This window comes from Hyla sarda, chromosome 2, assembly GCF_029499605.1.
Source record: "Hyla sarda isolate aHylSar1 chromosome 2, aHylSar1.hap1, whole genome shotgun sequence".
NCBI classification, from domain to species: domain Eukaryota; kingdom Metazoa; phylum Chordata; class Amphibia; order Anura; family Hylidae; genus Hyla; species Hyla sarda.
Genome location: NC_079190.1, coordinates 387,355,575 through 387,367,061, shown reverse-complemented (window position 1 = coordinate 387,367,061; position 11,487 = coordinate 387,355,575). Strand labels below are relative to the sequence as shown.

At 40.2% G+C, this 11,487-nt stretch overlaps 1 protein-coding gene across 1 annotated transcript in view; it reads left to right on the top strand.

Annotated features, from left to right (window-relative positions):
• The first annotated feature begins 327 nt into the window (after positions 1 to 327).
• Positions 328 to 11,487, top strand: part of PHEX (phosphate regulating endopeptidase X-linked) — a 256,306-nt gene continuing 245,146 nt past the window's right edge. Inside the window, exon 1 of the mRNA XM_056558599.1 lies at positions 328 to 648. Within this exon, the coding sequence (XP_056414574.1) occupies positions 525 to 648 (124 nt within the window). The 5' untranslated portion in view covers positions 328 to 524. The remainder of the gene's footprint in view (positions 649 to 11,487) is intronic.

Below are 11,487 nucleotides of genomic sequence, written 5' to 3'. Positions count from 1 at the left end.
GCCAAACAACTGGAGATAAGAAAAAGATTAACCGTACTAGGGCTGAAGTTTATGAACTCTAATTGAGCACAACGTAACAAGTTGTGTATGACACAAAATATACACTCCCTTCCAGCTTCTTCCAAGCATCCAGCTAGTAATATGTAGAAAATCAGAGGCTCGCATGACAGCCTAGCACTGCAGCATACTTTACAGACCACAAAAGTTTTGTGAATATGAAAAATCACCATTCATTTTGGCAAGTCCCAGCCGGTGAGCTGTGTGTAGTTTTTCTTTCTTTTTTTTCAGAAGAGGAGGGATAGGGAAAGCCCTTATTTTTTTATTGTGCTCCATTCTCCCCACCCCTCTATAGAAGGAGGAGAGACAGAGTATGATGCCTAAAAACTTGTAAAGATGTGTATTCTATGAAGAAGACGTAAGGGCAGGAAGCTGTTCTAGAACATGGGCTTTTGATTTAAAATTCTCAAGAGGAACATTAGAGGGAGAAGGAAATTTGTCCTCAGGCATTTCTTTTCTCTCAGTCTATGGAAAGAGAAGACATGGGCACTTCAAAGTCAGTCAACCAAAGTTCTGCAAGTAGAACAATGAAAATAGCCCTGGTCATCTTTATATGTATTACGGGGATACTGGCTCTACTGCTCCTGCTGGGTAAGTAACTATTATCACAGTTGTGTCAAATGATGAATTACATTGGAATATATGAATTGTTAAGGATATGATTATAAATAAAGGAATGAATGAAACACGACAGAAGAATGTGATTCGTGAACAATAGGTAAGTATACTTGATGCAATGTATATAATATATATTCCTATTAATATGTGTTTAGGGATCGGCCAATGTAAATGATCCACCTGGGAAACAAATGCTGAATAGGAGAATTATAGTTTGGGCGTCACAATGAATGTTGTGTGTTGTCTGAAAATAGGTAAATATAATATACTCCACATGATAAGATTTAGATATAGATTTGGAATCTAACCTTTTAACATACATACAATATATGATCCATTTTAACAACGATTGATTCATTGACGTTAATAGAAATAAAAAAAGGATGTCAATGTTTTTTGGAAACAGATTGATTTTTACGTGAACCCCATTCCAATTCTGCCTTCAAGCACTGGTCGCAGGCCATGTGGTGGGACTGTATCAGATCAGATCCTGGACATCTCCTCTGGGGTCTTTTCTCTATGCACAGAGGAAGAATTGGAGCCAGGTCTATATCTGGCCATACGTGAGTCAATTTGTTCCCAATGAACCCAGTGTTCCGATTATATTTTTGTGGTGGTGAAACATTACCAGATGGTTTTCTTGTAGGAGGTCATTCGGATTACATTAAATTTATAATTTGGTATTGGTGGCCATAAGTTTTGTCTAGCAATGTTGCTTAAATACTACAATCATGTTACAACTATAGAAAAAATATAGAAAGCAAATCCTTAAAGTGTTACGGTCATTTAGATAAGCTTACAACATGTCAAACCTTTTCATCAGTGCGGGTCCAGTTGCTAAGACCCCTCCCCAATCTCTAGAACACATGGGGAGATGTTTTAAGTTGAGCACTTTTTTCCCCCACTGTCTCCTTGCTTCAACAGATGGATTCTATAGAAAGTCTATGGAGCCCATTTTCTGCAGAGAGGGGGCAACAAGGAAAGAAAGGACTCAGTCCCTGTTGTTTTACAGTGTATAAAGACATGGGGGTAATTTAGCATTTTCAATATTTTCACTCCACTTTTCAAGCTCGCAGTTTACTTCTAATGCCAATTGCACAAAATTTGTCATATTTTCGCCCAATATTTGATGAATTTGCTGATTATTTGCAATGCACCATTTTGTCATGTGGGTTTTTACTCACTTGAATAAATGTAGAAAGTCCAACTCACCTGCTAACTCCCGTGCTCGGATTCTCACTCAGACTCCGTGTGTCCAATATCCAAAGAAGAAGAAAAAGAATCCAGCACTTTGGAAAACAGCAGCATTATATTCAAATCCTCTTTAAAACAGCATGGAGCTGATACACTTCACAACATCTGAAGAACTTGAGGCGTTTCGAGCGCACGCGCTCGAAACGCATCACGTTCTTCAGATGTTGTGAAGTGTATCAGTTCCATGCTGTTTTAAAGAGGATTTGAATATAAAGCTGCTGTTTTCCCAAGTGCTGGGTTATTTTTCTTCTTCTTTGGGTTTTTACTCTACCTGTTGAGTTGAGTGGAGTTGGCCAAAAAATTGGCAACTTTTTGAAAAGCCGCATATGCTGTAATTAAACTACCTAAAAATTTACTACACTTAACCACACCCCTCTAATAGCAAAGACACACCTTTTTGGGAGGAGGTGCAAAGGTGACTAAAACACAGAAAAGTCAAAGTTTTGAACAAAATTAAAATTTGCACTAAGGTTTGGGATGTTTTTTTACACCAGGAAACTGAAAACCTTGTAAATCCTCCCATAATGTTTATCCATAGAGGGAGATTTATCAAAACCTGTGCAAAGGAAAAGTTGCCCAGTTGCCCATAGCAACCAATCAGATCGCTTCTTTCATTTTGCAGAGGACTTGTTAAAAATAAAAGAAGCAAGATAATTGGTTGCTATGGGCAACTGGGCAACTGGGCAACTTTTCCTCTGGACAGGTTTTGATAAATCTCCCCCATAATGTACATCCATTCAGCTCAGCCCATTATTCCGCAGTGTTGGTCAAGAGGAAGGCAGCAAACTCTCATGAGGAAGAAGTCCATTTCCCACCTCTGCAAAAAAGCTGCAGTGGAAAACATTTCTTTAAAAATAAACTGGTGCCATAAAGTTAAACAGATTTGTAAATAACTTCTTTTTAAAAATCTTAATCCTTGCAGTACTTATCAGCTGCTGTATGATCCACAGGAAGTTCTTTTCCTTTCTGTCTGATCACATCTGCTCTCTGCTGACACCTCTGTCCATATCAGGAACTGTCCAGAGCAGAAGAGGTTTGCTTGGGGATTTTCTTCTACTCTGCACAGTTCCTAAAAGGAACAGAGGTGTCAGCAGAGAGCACTGTGGTCAGACAGAAAGGAAATTGAAAAAGAAAAGAACTTCCTGTGGAGCATATAACAGCTGATAAGTACTGGAAGGATTAAGATTTTTAAATAGAAGTTATTTACAAATCTGTTTAACTTTCTGGCACCAGTTTATTTAGAAAAATTTTTTTTCCAGTGGAGAACCCCTTTAAAAAGTGTGGTTTAGTGCATACATTTTTGTTCCTTTTTAGTTCTCATTGTAGGTCATATGATTATTTGATTAAAGTGGTATTCCAGGAAAAAACTTTTTTTTTATATATCAACTGGCTTCAGAAAGTTAAACAGATTTGTAAATTACTTCTATTAAAAAATCTTAATCATTTCAATAATTATAAGCTGCTGAAGTTGAGTTGTTCTTTTCTGTCTGGCAACAGTGCTCTCTGCTGACATCTCTGCTTGTCTCAGGAACTGCACAGGGTAGAATAGGTTTGCTATGGGGATTTGCTTCTAAACTGGGCGGTTCCCGAGACAGGTGTCATCAGAGAGAACTTAGACAGAAAAGAACTACTCAACTTCAGAAGCACATGAGTACTGAAAGGATGAAGATTTTTTAATAGAAGTAATTTACAAATCTGTTTAACTTTCTGGAGTCAGTTGATATATAAAAAAAAAAGTTTTTCCTGGATAACCCCTTTAAGGATTTTTCTACTGAAAAATATAAAAAAGGTTTTTTATTTCAAGCAGAGAAACATAAAAAGCAGGTATAGCAGTTTATATTTACCTATTGACTTTCATATCTGACACCCGGCTGCAGTGTATTATTCTTTTTCCCCTTCACTTTTTCAGAAATACACCATGGGAGGGATTTGTCAAAACCTGTGCAGAGGAAGAATAGTGAAGTTGCCTATATCAACCAATCAGATTGCTTCTTTTAGTTTTCAGAGGCCTTTTGAAAAGTAAAAAAAATAAAAAAAAAAGCTGATTGGTTGCTATGGGCAACTGCACCACTTTTCCCTCTGTATAGATTTTGATATGTCTTACGCTTGGAAATTCAGAAAATGTTAGTGCACATTGGGGAGCTTTTTTCTACACCTTTTTTTGGTGCTGGTAATGTGTAGGAGCACCACATTTGATACATATTGTGCAGGTCACATTTTCTGAAATGTTACATTAATTCTCTTCACATACACCAAAAAGCTAAGCTAAGTCTGGGCTGGTATAGTTTAGAGACTTTTCTGTGGTTTTGCGCCTTTTTTGTGCCTTTTCCCAAAAAGGCGCAGTTCATAAAACCCTTCCATATCATGTGTATTGCCAATAGCAGTGGATTGCAACTCAAAATCAGCAGAAATGTGTAAACCAAAAGGCATAAAAAAAGGCGCTAATAAGGACACTTGTGCCAAAATAGTGCCAAATATAGATGGAAGAAAAGGGGAAACACAATGATAAATGCCAGCCATTATCTTTAAGGATTCCACTGCCCCCTTCACACAGCATTCTGGATTCCGCAATTTTATAAAACATGTCTTTACATTTAGCAGAATTACGTTCTGAGCCCCATTAAAGTTAATAGGACTCTGAATTTAAGCGCAATCTGTGTTTTAAAAGCACAGAAATTCTCCTGGAATTCTGCTAAACTGCAAAAAATATGCAGTCTGCCTTTTTGAGCGCAATTTGCGTGGAATAGCAGATATTCCACTGTGTGAACACAGCCTGACACATCCATAAAGTTACATCCTATTCTTTTAAAGGGGTACTACACTGGAAAACAATTTATTTAAATCAACTGGTGCCAGAAAGTTAAACAGATTTGTAAATTACTTCTATTAAAAAATCTTAACCCTTCCAGCTGCTGAATGTTCCAGAGGAAGTTCTTTTCTTTTTGAATTTCCTTTCTGTCTGACCACAGTGCTCTCAGCTGACACATATGACCATTTTAGGAACTGTCCAGAAAAGGAGCAAATCCCCATAGCAAATATATCCTGCTCCGGACAGTTCCTAGAATGGACAGAGGTGTCAGCAGAGAGCACTATGGTGAGGCAGAAAGGAAATTCAAAAAGAAAACTTTCTGTGGAGAATATAACTGCTGTTAAGTCCTGGAAGTATGATTATTATATAGCACAAGGGGATTAAGATGGAGGGGGAATAAAAAGGAGATCAGAGGAAGGGGGAATGGCACAAGGGGATTAAGATGGAGGGGGGGGGGGAATGGCACAAGGGGATTAAGATGGTGGGGGGGGGGGGGATGGCACAAGGGGATTAAGATGGAGAGGGAGGGTTACTCATTACTGAATCACCCCCCCCCCTGTTATCATTAAAAAAATATATGTAAAAATATATTCAAAAATGAAAAAACCTATCGTCCTTAACCCCTTACTTAACACACCAGGACGTACATTTACGTCCTAAGCATGACCACGAGCATCGGAGCGATGCTCGGCTCATGCGCGGCAGGTCCTGGCTGCTGATAGCAGTCAGGGACCCGCCGGTAATGGCAGACATCCACGATCGCGCGGATGTCCGCCATTAACCCCCTTAAATGCCGTGATCAATACAGACCACGGCATCTGCAGCATAGCAGTCACTAGTATCAATAAAAAGTACAGATCACGGCACAAAAAATGAGCCCTCATACCGCCGCTTATACAGAAAAATGAAAAAGTTATAGGTCTTCAAAATAGGGGAATTTTAAATGTACTAATTTGGTTAAAAAGTTTGCGATTTTTTTTAAGCGCAACAGTAATAGAAAAGTATGTTAACATGGGTATCATTTTAATCGTATTGACCCAAAGAATAAAGAACACGTCATTTTTACCGTAAATTGTACGGCGTGAAAACGAAACCTTCCAAAATGTGCAAAATTGCGTTTTCTTTTTAATTTCCCCACACAAATAGTATTTTTTTGGTTGGGCCATACATTTTATGGTAAAGTAGGGATGGCATTACAACGGACAACGGACAACAAGCCCTCATACTAGTCTGTGGATGAAAATATAAAAGAGTTATGATTTTTTGAAGGCGAGGAGGAAAAAACGAAAACATAAAGTTTTCGTTTTTTCCTCCTCGCCTTCAAAAAATCATCCTTAAGGCCCAAATGGGCTGAGTCTTTAAGGGGTTAAAGGCTTTGATCATGGGCAAACACATAGATGGGAAGAGACAACATCTCCAAACCATGTTTTAGTGTCTGTTACTACTGTAATTTCCATTTTACAGATAGTGATCAGGACTGGGTGGGATTGGCCCAACAGAGTACTAAGACCCCCTTCAGTGGCCCCAGCTCTGACACCAAAATGTACCCCAAAAGACATCGTTTATGGAGTTCGATGTGGAGTTTCGATAAGTGAATCTATTAGACCATATTGATTATATAGCCTTGTATGTAAAAATAGCAAAGTAAATTATGATTCAATTAAAAGTGGACATGTGTACAGAAAAAAGAATTATTTACTCTGGAGATCTCAGCAGCTATTGCAAAACTACAACTCCCAGCAGGCAGCATGCTGTAGTTTTTGATTCGCTGGAGACCCACAGGTTGTGTAACGCTTCCATATAATGTATTGTCACGCTAACAGTTCATGTATGTCAGTAAGGAGTCTTTTTTCTCCTAGATATATACAGTAGTCCCTTAAGTTACAATATTAATTGGTTCCAGGACGACCATTGTAAGTTGAAACCATTGTATGTTGAGACCAGAACTCTATGGAAATCTGGTAATTGGTTCTAAAGGCACCAAAATGTCATCCAAAAAATAGGAAAAAGTGAGGGTTAAAGAAAAATAAGTAGATAACTAATATAGATAAAGCAAATCCTTACATATAAAAGTAAAAAAGATCTGCTGGGAGCTGTAAATCACTGTCTATGTCAGTGTTTCCCAAGCAGGGAGCCTCCAGCTGTTGCCAAACTACAACTCCCAGCATACATATAAAAGTAAGAAAGATCTGCTGGGAGCTGTAAATCACTGTCTATGTCAGTGTTTCCCAAGCAGGGAGCCTCCAGCCCTTGCAAAACTACAACTCCCAGCATGCTGGGAGTTGTAGTTTTGCAACAGCTGAGGTCACCCTGCTTGGGAAACACTGGTCTATGTAGAGGACAGGAGCTTCTTCAGGGTCCTGCACATTACACAGTGTCCTAAAAAGTAATGGAGTCGCCCTCACCTGGTGTCCAAAGGAGCAGCTAACCCTGGCACAGGTAAAGAGTACAGAACATGTAATACCTCCCTGTACTGTAGGGGGCGCTACCAGACACTAGTCAGTGCATACGCTTCAGTAATACAGGGGTTTTACCAGTGAATGCCCATTCTGATTGGCCGAGTCTTCCAGCCATTGACATGTTTCACAGATCTGGACTGTCTGTACATTGTATGTTTAGTCTGGTTTCAACTTACGATGGTCCAGAAAAGACCATTGTATGTTGAAACCATTGTATGTTGAGACCATTGTAAGTTGAGGGATCACTGTATATGTTTTTTTACATTAGATTTGGAAGAGTGACTGATGAAGAAATGTACTGGAGGTGTTTTGTAAGATTGTGCTTTCAGTCTTTTATTTTGCATTGTACTTACAGTATTTCATTAGGGCAGAAATAATTTACTGTATTCATTATACACAGGCAGGCTTGAACTGACCCACTAGGTCAGTGTTTCCCAAGCAGGGAGCCTCCAGGTGTTGCAAAACTACAACTCCCAGCATGTCCGGACAGCCAAAGGCTGTCCGGGCATGCTGGGAGTTGTCGTTTTGCAACATCTGGAGGCACCTTGGTTGGGAAACACTGCACTAGGTAATTCCTAAAACCAGGACAAGATCTACCTTAATCCCTCTGACTCCCTTTTTCTCATGTGAGAATATACAGTGGTCCCTCAAGTTACAATATTTATTGGTTCCAGGACGACCATTGTATGTTGGAACCATTGTATGTTGAGCCTATAACTCTATGGAAACCTGGTAATTGGTTCTGAAGCCCCAAAAATGTCATCAGAAAATAGGAAAAAGTGAGGATTAAACAAAAATGTGTTGATAACTAATACAGGTAAAGTAATTCCTTCCATATAAAAGTAAGAAAGATCTGCTGGGAGCTGTAATCACTGTCTATATAGAGGACAGGAGCTTCTTCAGGCTCCTGTATAGTACACAGTGTCCTAAAGAAGTAAAATGGTGCCGCCCCCACCTGGTGTCCAAAAGGAGCAGCTAACCCTGGGACAGGTGAAGAGTAGTACAGAACATGTAGTACCACACTGTACTGTAGGAGGCGCTACCAGACAGTCAGTCAGTGCATGCACTTCAGTATTACAGGTGTTTTACCAGTGAAAGCCCATTCTGATTGGTCAGTTCTTCCAGCCATTGACACGTTTCACAGATCTGGACTTTCTGTAGCATTGTAACTTGAGTCTGGTTTCAACTTACAATGGTCCAGAAAAGACCATTGTATGCTGAAACTATTGTATATTGAGGCCATTTTAAAGGAGAACTCCGGAATAGGAAAATTGTCCCCCATACTGCCGGTAGTAAAAAAAAAAATAAACATGTACATACCTTCCTTCGCTCCCCTGGTGCCTCCGGTAACCGGCTCCGGTCTCCGCCGCGATCCTCTTCCTGGTTGCCGGTGGTCGGTAAGTCATACTAAACTCAGCCAATCACCGGCCGCAGTGAAGTCCCGACTCGGTCAGCGATAGGCAGGTGCCGGGGCCGAAAACGTCACCCTGCCGCTCAGCCTATCGCCGGCTGAGTCGGGACTTCGCTGCGGCCGGTGAATGGCTGAGCGCAGTATGTCTCGCCGACCACCGGCAACCAGGAAGAGGATCGCGGCGGAGGCCGGAGCCGGTTACCGGAGGCACCGGGGGAGCAAAGAAAGGTATGTACATCTTTATTTTTATACTGCCGGCAGTATGGACGATAATTTTCCTATTCCGGAGTTCTCCTTTAAGTTGAGGGATCACTGTATAAGAATTGGGCGATGTAATACACAGCTACATAGCCGGCTGATATGTTAGCACAAAGTTGGACAGACATGGTAGCTGAATATCTATTTAGTCCCCACACTGCACAGCTTGTCAGATCTCTGTGGCCTTCTCACATTCTGTAGGGCAGCGGTCTTCAAACTGTGGCCCTCCAGATGTTGCAAAACTACAACTCCCAGCATGCCAGGACAGCCAACGGCTGTCCGGGCATGCTGGGAGTTGTAGTTTTGCAACATCTGGAGGGCCACAGTTTGAAGACCACTGCTGTAGGGGTAGCATAGCTGCAGGAACAGGAACACTCTATGGGGGAAACTTCTCACAACCTGCACAGAAAAGATGTTGAGTTGCCCATAGCAACCAACCAGATTGCTCCTTTCATTTTTCAGGGGCCTTTTTAAGCAATCTGGTTGCTATGGGCAACTGAGCAACTTTTCCTCATATATGTCTGTAAATAAGGCTTTTTACCTCAGTTCTGCCTTTCTCGGCTCTCTCAGCCACTATGGGATTTGTAGGCACTATCATAAATCGTATTGGGGCATATGGAAAGGGTTATTACTTGGGGTCAGAAGGGGAAGGGTCTCTTAGTCAGCACATGGCAAAAGTCAAATAAATGGAAATGATTGGTAAATAATGTAACAGCGCATGGACGCCTGCAGAATTAATTCTATGGGGACAGATTACTTTAATTGGGTACTGCACCAGGGGATACGTTTCTGATTGTGAGGGGTCAGACCACTGAGACCACCCACAATTTCAAGAACAGGTCCCTGTCTCTGCCTGCAAATGGAGCAGCATGTCCGCACTCATTACATGTCCTATCTATGGGAGCGTCATACTTGTGCTCCCCAGACAGTCAATAGATAGATATGGATAAAGAGACAGATAGACAGACAGACAGACAGACAGACAGATAGATAGATAGATGATAAAAGATAGATATGAGATAGATATAAGCTGGATAGATAGATAGATATGAGATAGATATGAGATAGATAGATATGAGATAGATTGATAGAGAGATAGATAGATAGATAGATGATAAAAGATAGATATGAGATAGATATGAGATAGATAGATAGATATGAGATAGATTGATAGATAGATAGATATGAGATAGACAGATATGAGATAGATAGATAGATAGATAGTTATATATGAGATAGATAGATATGAGACAGATAGATAGCTAGGAGATAGAGATAGATATGAGAGATAGATAGATATGAGATAGATAGATATGAGAGAGATAGATAGATATGAGAGAGATAGATAGATATGAGATATAGAAATGAGATAGATAGATATGAGATATAGATATTAGATAGATAGATATGAGATAGATATGAGATATATAGATAGATAGAGATAGATAGATATGAGATAGATATGAGATAGATAGATAGAGATTGATAGATATGAGATAGATATGAGATATATAGATATGATATAAATAGATATGAGATAGATAGATATGAGATAGATAGATAGATATGAGATAGATAGATAGATAGATATATGATAGATAGATATGAGATCGATAGATAGATAGAGATAGATATGAGATAGATATATATGAGATAGATAGACATTACCCTGCCTGTCACAGATAAATGGGAGGAGATATCTTGTGATACTGAGCTTAGGAGGGGAGGTGTAGCATTTAAGGACTGTGTGCAGCACCTCAAACGTTCCCCTGGGCACTGTCACTATTCCCACAGGACAATGAGAGAGGAAGCCATTACTGCTTCCTGTCACAGGAGACTACACAGGGATCAGGAGGAGCCATCACAGCTGTCCTTAAAAGCTGCTGACAGCTACATGTTCCCTGTCTGTGTCATCAACAGGTTAATAAGCATTTTTCCAGGGGGGGCATCTTGCCCCCCTTCCTGCAGGACGCCCATGTAACACGCCCGTGTGTGAATGGTTCATGTGCCACTAATGTCTATAAAGTGTCAGGTCTACAATATGTATCCTATGTGTGAGTGGTGTGTACAGTATATGTGTCTTATATGTGAGGGGCATGTGCGGAATGTCTTGTATGCGTCCAGTGTGTGTCTGGAGTGTATAGTATATGTTGTAATGACTGGCAAAAGTTTCTAAAATTAGTCTGATAAGACTATAAACGAGTCCAATGGCGGTCAGCTCATCAGTGGTCTTTATGATGTCCTTATTGGGGACAGTTTTTTTTTATACTGTATTGAAACAGGTAATATTTCCACTTAACTGTAGATAAGGCCCCCAGAATCAATGTCACTGGTCTCTCGGTGCCCCAGTCCAGATTAAGATAGTAGTCTCTACTTCGCTTGGTCCAGGACAGTTTGGCTGCTTGAAGAGGCACCTAAAATGCTCCCCCAGGGAACTGGTAGCAGCCATCTCTGTCCAACAGGACAATATGAGAGGAAGCCATTACTGCTTCTTGCAAAACCATAATTCTAATAATTCTAATAATTGTTAAACCATAATTCTTGGGGTAGGACTGGTGTGACCTTCCATGCATGAAGGACAAACTCTAAGGTTATGGTAAAGAGCTAAAATACAAAAGTAG